Source organism: Phragmites australis, chromosome 7 (assembly GCF_958298935.1).
Source record: "Phragmites australis chromosome 7, lpPhrAust1.1, whole genome shotgun sequence".
Taxonomy (NCBI): Eukaryota; Viridiplantae; Streptophyta; class Magnoliopsida; order Poales; family Poaceae; genus Phragmites; species Phragmites australis.
In genome coordinates this window covers 36,979,942-36,991,934 of record NC_084927.1, presented here as the reverse complement: position 1 = coordinate 36,991,934, position 11,993 = coordinate 36,979,942, and the positions used below count along the sequence as shown (strand labels likewise).

Sequence of the window (11,993 nt, the reverse complement as noted above, 5' to 3'; positions counted from 1 at the left end):
ATTAGCTTCCACTAATTCACCTATCACATGATCATTTTTTAATACAGTTGACCCTATATAATTATTTTCAACCACTAAATCACTTTTCCTAGATAATCACATCCTCCAACGAATTTGGACAGAGCTTTACCGATCGGACCTTACATTAGCACAGGCAAATCAAATTAGAGGTCCTTTAGTGGTCCTACAGTGGAAGATGTTTTGGACCATTTGGCTTTCAGCGAATAAAGTTGGTGCAGGACAAACCCACCGCATCGATAGGCTCGTTCAAGCCCAGATTGGTGCTACCACAAGAGCTAGGTGCAATAAACCCAACCCTCTTCAGATCAAGCAGACAATAGAACTTACCTTGTCATATCAATAGAACAGATCAAGTCATCAAGATCATATGACGGGGTATGACATACCTGATAGAGTAAATTCAAATATCGGATCTTTGTGAAGGAATCCTTAATGCTTTGCTGACAGTACAGCAAACTGGGGAGATCGGCTGCTCCATAACCGCAAGAGGTGTTGGTGGTGGCGGCTAACTGATGGATCCATATGATTGAACAGGATATATCACTATATTGATGGGGAGCATAATAACCTGATATCCAATGTGAGATTAACTTATCGAATAAAGAACACAGATGTACAGGTTAAGCATTTCTAGACGATCAGATGGCACACTTCATTTGGGAAATAGAAAAAGAAGAGGTTTTTTAATAGCAGCAGTCAGCGAGGGAGAGGGCAGGGGGCATTGCAAAGAAAATGGCTCTTCAAAGCCTGGATCACATCAGGTGTTAGAGATCACTTGATCTGATTTCAAAAACATCTTACTGTAGATCAGATAATCACTTCTGTGGCCTTCCTCTTTTTCCTCTCTTTCCACCACGTCCCGAGCTTCCAGCTTTCTGAGCAGGACTCCCAGTTTTCTTAGGGCGGTCTCTGCCCCTTCCAGATGGCTTTGGCTCAGGAGTTGCCTTTTTGGCTCCCCTGCCTCTCCCTCTATTAGAGGGTTTGCGGCCACGTCTACCTTTCGTCTCTTTTATTTCTCCATTCTCATCATCTCCACTTTCATCCTCATAATCATCCTCTTCCGATTCGGAAAGATCCTTCGCTTGCTTGCGCTTATTGGCACGTGAACTATTGCTGGCAGATGCCTTCTTGGTTACTTGCACCTCCACCTCCGCTACTGCAGTCATGAATTAAAAATCAAGTTTAGCGGTTAACCAAAGCCAACTCAATTTTGGTTGTCTATTCACAGAAACGGTGCATTAGAAGATAAACATAAAATCAACATCTCTTAGGTGTACTAGTATTGCATATTTTGCTTCGAAAACATACTGTTACTAGTATTGCATTCATCATAGACATGAAAGAAGCATAAACTCTATCGTTATGACAAGTTGGATAATAATTGGATACAAAATAATAATAGCTTCTTTTTAAACAGATCAACCTAAACTAGGATGAAGTTTACCCAGCATTTAAATGTGTCAAGCTTGCAGAGAAAAGTACATTTAATTGTGTCATTCCAAAACAAAATAGAAGGGAATACAGACCTTGAGTGGAGGTATCACCATCATAAATCTCCAGCTGAGCAAAAAAAAATGCATTAAAACATAATGATTAAAAAAAACATGTACATCGCGCAATGAAAGAATGCAAAAGGCTAACTGCACATCTATATCGTGAGGCAATAAACGAGAAATAGGTGCTGTATGTTGAGACCTATTAATCCAAATAATTCAAGAAATAACACAGAATCCAAGAATCAGGAACAAACAGGGGAAAATGGGTATCATAGGTAAACCTGCAATCTCATCTTATATGCTGCATCCATTGCTAAAGGATATAACACGACCCAAAAAAATCGTGTTAAAGAAACAACATTTGCAAGACACTTTTGTTCCATTGTAACCTCGAAGTTATATCCTCATATTTGCCATTCACGTGCTATCAATGATCTGGGTGTATTACTAATTTATTTTGATTCAGCTGTTGACCACAGAAATAACTCTAATTTAAGATTAGATGATCCAGTGGAAGACCCAGAATGTTTAAAAAACATACATAATAAAGAAGTGTGAACAACATCAGAGATTAAAACTGTATACCACATAACCAGTATGGAAAGGACAGCTAGTAATTAATCAGACCCATTTCTTTTTGCTACCTCACAGATAAAACATTCAACTGAATCTTTAACCTGACATTAAGTAACCAAAGAGTCCATGCAGCAAAGTGTTATTAAGTTACCTGATCAAATCGATCACCAACCTTTGCTCTATCCACAACAATCAGAGACAATCCATATCCACAACCGACACTGGAGAAGTGTTCTCGACTTAATATAGACTGCAAATATTAAACGGGAATGTGAACAGACACATATATTTGTTTAGTATAATTACCTTGTAACATGCATTCCTTCAAGAATGTCAACCTTTTTAGGATTTGCAGATGACCTACATTACAAAGATATTGCACAACAATGGCTGGTGAGACAAGTCTAATATTTGAAGGTTTTGTATGCTATTACTCAGCATATTATTAACATTTTTAGATAAACATACTTCTGCCCATTAGGCCCATAACCAAGCTCTCCATGCACGGCAACACCCCAGCTTATGCAAGAATCATCTGCACCAACAACGTGGTGCATATTACCAGAAGCCATGCAGCGAATGTTCCAACCACTGAAGCAAAAAAAAAAAAAAAAAAAAGTCAGTTAAACAGATAACTCAGGATAACACTATTTCATCAGGCAGCTAATTGTGACAAATAACTAAATAGTAACAGCCTCTCATAAAAAAAAAAAGGAACAATACAATGAAGTATGGCTGATTATGGTATTCTGTGTTACTAGGACAAGTGTGCAAGGAACCTTAAATCCATTACTGGCTTTGGATACATCCAATCGTCGCCTGTATTCTTCATCTTTCCCCACATGTACAGCTGCCCACCACCTAACAACCGAACCAAATGGCCAACAATTAACAACAATATTGAAATTGTAGGTTTTGCAATACAATCAGCAGGGTCCTAATTAGCAGAGTTCAAACTGTACCAACAATATTTTTCACAAGAGATGAATAGCAGTATGCAAAATGATAGTTTTCATTAAATTGGTATAAAATCTGACATAGTTTAATTACAGGCCCAGATACTTCAAGGATAATGTCATATGCTTAGTGCTGCAATTGCCACCTAAAACCAGGCATAAGCAGAAACCTTATTACTGACAAATAAACATATATATGCCTTACATACTTCAGAAAAATATTCACTCATATGGAGTGGTAAAAGTCATTAACCTACAAACCGGACCGTTGACTCAAGGCTCACATATTGTGTCACCAGAGTCAATAGGCTTGCAATAAATAGCTTAGTTGAACTGACAATCTGATAAAGCATTATATTTGCACATCTAAAAAACAACGTAACTAAGGGTTAGTTTGTGCTTGCTGTGATGTGTTTATTTTTTTAAGCTACTGTAGAAAAGCAGGTGCAAAAAAAACTTACCAGCATAGTTGGTAAATCAGATTATTGTTTAACAAAATGATATCATCAAATGGCCAATATCTCCCTATTTTCTCTCAAGTTTTAGTAACTAAAACCATATTTGCTGTCGTTTAGAAAGCAATAATATCCAATTCTGCAGCATGTTAGAAGCAGCAAACCAAACACTAAAATGTTTAAAAGCTGCTCCACCAAATTGGATCATCATGATCAATCACAATGTCAAACAGAACCTAACTCAGCCACATCTAGATCATCTTTGTCTATAGCATCCAATTTTCAATCATCAAAGTAAAAGAAGAGGCATACGGTTAGTACGCAATAAAATTGTTCATATGCACATTGTTTACCTTCAAATGAACTAATGTCTAATGTGAGAGCAACAGTGTCATGAACTCATGATTCAAGAAGCAACCAAGTTTTGGGGACAACTGTTCCACTAGTGGTTCACATAGGATGAGCCCTTTTAAAAAACAATATAGCAGCTTACAGGTGTTGGGAAAGACTTGGGTTTAAAGGCGTACGTATGCCAAGTTGCAAACATAAGGAAAATGCCAAGAAATGATACAATTGTGACTCCCTAAATTTGGCAAGAGGTTTGGGTAGCAAAAGGCTAAGCTTCATCACCAACAATGATCATTTATAGTTCATTCATGCAAGCAACCAAGATACCTCACAAACATTTTGCCTCCAAAGTCCAAATAGAGTAAAACTAAAATGGCCATAAGAATAGTCTGTGCATCGGAGCTAGCTGTACCATACCAGCAGTGCATGCAGAACTTGCAGAACCAGCTGAGATGATAGCATTAGGAGGCAGAACATTGTGCTTCTGGAAGACTTCAACAAGGCGAGGTTGCCATTCATCCTTCTGTTCTCTGTGGCCCAACCTACGTAATAAGCAAGTCATCGTATGAATCACCTTAGACTAGGACTAAACCACGGTTACAGCGGGATACATGTCAATAATATTGTACCTTCCATATCCACCAAAACCCCAGCTGCCAAACAAAAAAGAAACAGTAAGAAAAGAAACATTAAAATTGAAGAAAGAATATGTCCTGCACATGCACGGACTTCAGACAGCATATATAGAGGCACTCGTGGATTTTAACTATTTCATTCTTGAAATTGTGTAAAACAAATGGGGTGAAATTGTGTAAAACAAATGGTGATAAAACACATACGTGTAAACATAGCCACTTGAATCAACTGCAACTGCAACACACAAGTAAAAAACAGTGTTGGCATCAGTGTTAATCATGAAGGCTCAAAAGAAGGAAAGAAGAAAATAAACCTGTATGATTAGTTCCACATGCAACTTTAACTACAGTTTTCCCGGATAATGCAGCTATAGCTCTTGGACGGGGCTGAGGATCATATGTCAGCCTGACAGATCCATCTTTAGCATTGTACTGAAATAGCATAAATCAAATCATAGCGAATAGATAATAAATTCAAAGAATGCCAAGCTGTGTCAAAGAGTAGCAATCAACCTCATTGTCAGTTCCATGCCCAAGTTGACCATATTGGGGAAGCCCTGCTGTACTGAATAATAGCACAGAAGAATAAAATACTGCCTCAAAATACTGACGAACAACACCAACTAACTACAGCCAAAGCAGATATTAATCAAAAGAGGTTGAAGATCTCTAGTTTTGTATTTTCAGTAAGACATACAGTATAGAAGAGCCTTCGACTGACGACAACCAGACGGTAAAATCAGCTCCACATAAAGCATTAGTTGCTTCAGCAACAAGACAGGGCACTGGTGATGACTCAATTTCTGCAGCAATTGTAGAATCACAAAAAAAAAAGAGCAGCATGTAAGATACAAAAGAGGGGGGAGACCATAAGATTCTCAAGACTAATGACAATGATAGGATCATTATGCTGAAGGATATGCCAAAATTTAAGTTTATCAATTGTCCCACAAACAGGTTCAAAATATAAATTGGCCATGATTTGTCACTGGGGATAAAAGGAATGTATGAAATACCATTTCCCAACATGCATTCAAGGATAACTTTGAGTTCACATGAAACGCTACATCATAATACTAGTAGCTCATCAAACATAATAGGGAAAATGTATCATTAAAATATTTAAATGTTAGCAGAGTGTATATATCCATGATTGTTTAAACTTCAAACACAGAATGATTCTTGCACAACAAAATGACATGTTCTGGTAACACTGTGATCACTAACAGACAATAAGAACTGAAAGGCACCAACCATTCCTTAGGGAGCCTGTCCCCAACTGTCCGTGCTTATTGTGGCCAAACGAGAAGGATTTCCCATCGTCAGTTACAACCACTGTATGATTTCTTCCAACACCTGCTTTAATGGTTTTGTATCTGCAGTTTAACAAGTATCTGTTAACATTTTGGAACACATAATGACTACGTATAACAATTTTAAACCACTCACATTAATCATACTACCTAGTCAGCTCATGAGTTAAGCAATACCATGCACAGCTATCAAACAGTAAAATGCAGGTAAAGCGTTTGGTGATCTTACTTTGATAGTTGGGAAACAACAGTTGGCAGGTTACGCTGAAGAGTGTCCCCATGCCCTAGCTGCCCCTTCTGCTAGAAAGTAATAGTGTTAAGTAATAAATAAAACAAGTGCAAGCAACTGACTATTCAGATTTATACCTCGTTGCGACCCCATGTATAACATCGGCCTTCAGCATCCAAAGCAACACAATGGCAAGCAGCTGGGAAAATAATGTTAAAATAGGTCATTAGCAAAGACTGAAAAGTGTATCAAACTACTGTTGAGTAGAAATTTGGATGACAGAAAACAACACACATCATGGTAAAGTAACCGTTATATACGATTATGTTACTTTAAAAGGGGAACCTTATGTCACAATTCACATCAAGCAAGAGATGATTTTTAGGATCAGTAGATTGGGGATTTCCATCTCAAGCAATCTCCACACCGCTATATCCCCTGCCCATTTCTCTCCCATGCCATAAAGGGTCAGCTGTCAGACATACAACTGATTGGTCCAGCTTAGACATATACAGAAAAAACTTATTATTGTAGGCCAGCACATAATCAGCTCAATTATCCTTCACGTGCTTATTCACAGTATCTTCTTGCTGTACAGCTCTACACCTCTTTCATTGATCATCTCAACTAGTGTTCGAAAAATCGTCCTAGGCAGCCACCTAGACTACTAAGCCATAATCAGCGAGGTAGCAATCTGAGTAGGCAAGTCAAATCAGCCTTCGCCGCCACTGTCAAGGCCTCCCCCACATGCCACCAACAAGCACTCCTGGCCTCCAGGCTGCTGCTGCTCCATCCCTCCACCTGCACAGAGGAAGAGGGGGAAAGAGTGGTGGGCAGCAGAGGAGGCAAAAGGAGAGGAGGGAAGTTAGGGTAATTGGGCACCTAGGGCTTCCATCACCCCCTCCCCCACCCCAACCCCACGAGCGTGCACATCAAGGGAATTTCCATCACTTTGTTGTTTTGGTCAAGTAGAGCAGCCGATTTGCATTTGTTCAACCCCCCCCCCCCCGGGCGAGCGTGTCTCATTGAGGGAAATATAGTAGCAAGCCAGTTCTGGCCAGCTCTTAACTTTCCATACACCCTTTCCTAGTCTTAATCAGATCCATTTTGCATTTATCGCAATTACAACTTTTGATAAAAGTAGAAGGTAAAAGGTAGAGGCGTCGAGTCGAGTAATTTTCAGTTCCTTGTTCCCCTTGCATTCTTCTTTTTTAACTAGTCTTCTTGAAGAAGGTAATACTCTACTGGCACCTTTCTTTCTAATCCCGACCAGCCGTGCTCTTCTTACCACCCTATCCATCAAGCAATTCACTAGAATTTTCGATCGGTTTCCACACATGATTGCAAAATGTAAACTAGGGTTTCTAATGGTAAATATAATCAAATGACTAGGTTCACTACATTATTCGATTCAACCATGCCTAAATCAGAAAAGCACCAACTGACAAGTTCTCTCACATAGCCACCTGCCCGCCTCGGTGCCACTAAGGCTGTCCTCAAAAGTCCTACATATCATATACATTCATGTCGTTTGCCGCCATTTCCAGTATAGACTTGCCGAGACCAGATAGGCCAACATTTCAGTATGACTCATTCAATGATACAACCACTGAAAGCATCCACGAACTCCAAAAAAAAGTGCCAGAGAGCAATTCGACCTGCCTTCGTTTAATTGCGTCTCTGGTCATCCACTAACTTAACTACTTCTAGGTATGCACCGGTTCCAGCTCCCATCCCGCCACAAACTTACACATAAATCATCTTAAACCAGGGCAAGGACGACAGGACTCACTGCATCCAGAGGCAACGAAGCGGATGTCGACGCCCACGAGCGGCCGCAACCGCGTCGGCGACACCAGGTTGCCCTGCTGCCCACCCACCACCTTCCGGCCCATGGTGTCGAAGCTCGTCCCGCCGCAGTACAGCAGCTCCCAGCCGGAACCGCCACCTCTCGCCTCCTCCTTCTCCTCGCCCTCGTTGGCGGCGGCCGCGGCGGCCGCAGCGGCGTTCTTCTCGTCCTCGGCGCTGGCCGACATTTTCGCACGATGTAGCCGCGGCGGCCGGGGAGGTGGAGGATTATTTCGATCGGAAACCCTAGATTTGGTACGAGCAAGCGGAGAGGGGAAGCAGGAGGGATTTGAAACTTTTTTGCGAGCAGGTGGGCGCATCTATAGGGTCCATTTGGATGGTCGTGGTTTTGAAGTTTTTGCTTTCCTTAAAAAATTGCTGCGGCGGTTGAATTATTATTATTAATTTTTATAATAAAATTTTAGTTTCTTAGCATATAAAAATTAGAAAAGACAGTCAGAATATATTTCTTAACTCTTAATTCATTTTAATCATAGTTACTTTCTTAACTAATTAAAAACCATTAAAAAATCGTGATAAAAAACAATCGTTCAAATAGCTTTCGACTTTTTAAAACAAAATTTAAAAAACTTATCCAAATGAGATAGTACAGTGGAGTCGTCTAGTGGACCGGCTAATTAAAGGGGACCTGGAGATATTTCTACACTACTAGTAGCTAGAAGCATGACTGGTGGCATTATACTGCATTGCGGGCCCACATGTCATTCGGCTTAGTTATGTTCCTCTGCGGCCAGAGTTTTTATTTATGGCCATGGTTGAACTTTTTGCCTTTCTCGTGCACATTTTTCTAAGCCGACATAAGTAAGCCGTGCGTGATTAGATAACGGGTCACTGACGTGCGGGGTCGGGGTGGGGTCTGTTGTCAGTGGAGTTGGAATCTTGTTGGGTGATGCAATGGGTCCGTGTAATCTTGATGGTGTATTGGTGGTGATTTTGATTAATGACCAAATACTAATATATTACATTAGTTACAAAATATGTATTTTGACTAATGACCAAATACTGAGTACCTCATTGGGCGGAGGTGAGGAAAAGATCCGACAAGCGTCAGATGGAATAGAAAAAGAAAAGGAGAGAAAACTAGGTAGAGGTGGGCAAATAAAAGAAGAGGGAACTTCTGGATGGGTAATTGAAACATATAGAATTGTGGGTATATTTTTGAAAATAAAGGTGACTTGTGGGAGTGTTTTTGGATTTTTTTCCCCTTATTATATATACTTGTGTTTATGAAATGGCATGATTGGTCATTTCTCGTGCTACCGCCCCTCGGATTAGGGTTCGAGGTTAGGTTAAAAGGCTAGGGTTAGAGCTGGTGTAGATTGGGTCAAGCTTTGAGGGATGGTTAGGGCCGGTGATCGAACCGTCGATGGTCTTTCATGACAGCAGGACGGCAATGGCACCATCAGAATGGCGAATTGTAGGAGGGCGATGAGCAAGGCCAGAGGTGAGGGCATCAAATCAACCATCTAGCAACGCCAAGTTAGCGTTGTTGCAGTTGACAACGGGGAGCCGTCAAAAACGGAGGAGAAGGATGGGACAGAGGTAAGCGCACAGTAAAATGGTCACAAGAGATGATGAAAAGGAATGTGTGAGGTTAGGGCTCGATAGAGGAGATGAAAAGGCTTATCGAAGAGAGGTGTGGAATGAGAAAGAAAAAGGAGATGAAGGAAGAAGTAATGAACGTTGTACATATTTTGCACATTCAGTGGACCTCAACAATACCCCTCCAGCCGTGTCAAATAGAGAATATTCTATTCTTTTTCTAACCTTCGTTATTGAATTTTTCCTAATTAAATTCAAGTTGGGAAGTTGCGAGCTAAGTTGGAAATTTTTTCGGATAGGGCACTTGTGACTATTAAGTATTTCAATTTTGAAATTGTGTAAACCAAATGGTGAATAAAACACATACGTGTAAACAAAGCCTCTTGAATCAACTGCAACTACAACAGCAACATACAAGTAAAAAAAAAAATGTTGACATCAGTGTTATAAAATGAAGGCTCGAAAGAAAGAAAGAAAGAAAGAAAGAAGAAAACTAATGTGTGATCGGTTCCACATGCAACTTTGACTACAGTTCTCCCAGATATTGCAGCTATTGCTCCTGGACGGCGCTGAGGACCACATGTCAACTTGACATATCCATCTTCAGCGTTGTACTGAAATAGCATAACCAAATCATAGAGAATTGATAACAAATTCAAACAATATCGAAGCTGTGTCGAAGAGTAGCAACAAACCTCAGTGTCAGTTTCATGCCCAAGTTGATCACATTGGGGGAACTCTGCTGTAGAATAGCACAGAAGAATAAAACACTACTAAAAAAACTAACGAACAACACCCACTAACTACACCCAAAGTAGATATTAAGAATGCTCATAGCAAAATTTGGCAGGTTGTATATTATGTGCAAACAGGATCGTCATTATTTTTAAAATCTAACTCGGATACCATTAGCAGCCGATTTAAATACGAGTAGACACAGATCAAGCGCTATATAAGTATATGGGGACGGCCTATTCACGATAGCATAAACCAAAATCATATAACCATTATTTTATTTTATTGTTCCCTACTTCCGTTTTGCATCTAGGTTTAGGTTAGGGTTCTCTTTCTCCTTCCCGACTGCTAGCATGTTGTCGTTGTTGTTCCTCTCTCGAACTGCCCACAATGGTGTTGCACATTGGGTCTCGACTCTGGAATCGCCACGCGAGATGGCCACTTGCTTCTCAACGCCCGTGATTGTGAGGGAGATCACCTGCATCATGTGCCGATTAGTACTCTGTCGCAGCTTGCTACTGTCGAACGCGAGGTATCCATTCGACATTATTGGTTTTTTGGTGTTAGATAGTCTGTTCAGTTATTATTTTCGTGCTATTCTGTGGTCGGTTCTGTTATCAGTTGGCAAAAACCCAACACCAAATGATTTCTCATCACACCGATTTGGCGATCTCACACTTCTCATCCCACTCTCTCGAGGCCCCGACGGCCGAAGCGGCTGTGAGGAAATATCCAAATTGTATTCGAATCAATCATTATGATGATCATTTGCTAAGATGTGAGGTAGCACATAAATTAACTAGAATCCAATTTCAGTACTCTCGGCATGTGTTTTATGCTCAGAATCAGAACACACGCCTTTACAACAAGCTTCATCACATCAAGACAAAATAAAGAGCGAGTAATGCAAATAAATTATAAGTCTTTAAGTTAATACAAGTTCAATAATTTACAGAACGACGAAAGCTAGAAGAACAAAATACCACGAGTTTTATCTCCTAGCATGTTAGATTTAATACGCAATGGAATTAGCATCTATAAACATCAAAAGAGGTGGCACCATTTGCCCTAAGGCACCATCGAATCACCATGAGTAGCCCATACTGCTTTGCCTATCACCAACATCGACAGACATGAAGTAATCGTACATTACTTCTTCCTCACCTACGAAACTCAACAAAAACAAGGTGAATACGAAGATACTCGCAACACTTAATCCATATTGGTTACATATAATAACCAAACTCCAATAATCATGCATTTAGGGATGTGTAACAAAGAATCTGTCACAAGGTTAAATGAATTTATTTCCAAAAGTATTTTATCGACTCAAAAATATGAACATCTACATATCTTAACAATTAGTACCATTTTATCATAAGATCATATCTCCATAACATATCTATCACATGATCATACTCCTCTCAGCATAACAAACAAAAACCACTTCTCAATATACCAAATACATCATAACATCGAACCTCTACGATTGATGTGGTTCGGCATAGCCATGTACATAACCGAGAGCGCGGCAATTCGAATTAATCTTACACTCTGCAGGGAGTACATCTTTACACACACGACCTGGGTCCATCATCTTGACCCTCGAGACAACTTTTTCCATACTTGAAACTACCCACTTGAACATACTCCTATGGCACCAGAGTTACCGCGAGTATATCCCGAACACCTCTGACTCCACATCACTTTGCTTCTCCTCTTTATTTTTCTCCTACGCATCATAGGACCGCAAGTCAAACGTTAGCACGACGAATGATAATTGGCTCATTAGTACGATTGATGAATACGTGAATGTAC

General features: G+C 40.1%; 1 protein-coding gene across 1 annotated transcript; it reads right to left on the bottom strand.

The window, feature by feature from the left end:
- Nucleotides 1–590: 590 nt before the first annotated feature.
- On the bottom strand, nt 591–8,218 carry LOC133925177 (uncharacterized). The gene is made up of 16 exons (XM_062371035.1): nt 7,822–8,218; nt 6,167–6,228; nt 6,030–6,097; nt 5,742–5,863; nt 5,185–5,290; nt 5,001–5,052; nt 4,802–4,919; nt 4,692–4,722; nt 4,482–4,505; nt 4,270–4,394; nt 2,873–2,954; nt 2,562–2,684; nt 2,400–2,453; nt 2,245–2,314; nt 1,548–1,581; nt 591–1,177 (listed from the first exon to the last, which is right to left on the bottom strand). Exons 1-16 carry the CDS (start codon nt 8,195–8,197, stop codon nt 837–839), a joined length of 1,788 nt encoding a protein of 595 aa, XP_062227019.1. The 5' UTR covers nt 8,198–8,218; the 3' UTR covers nt 591–836.
- Between the last annotated feature and the right edge of the window lie 3,775 nt (nt 8,219–11,993).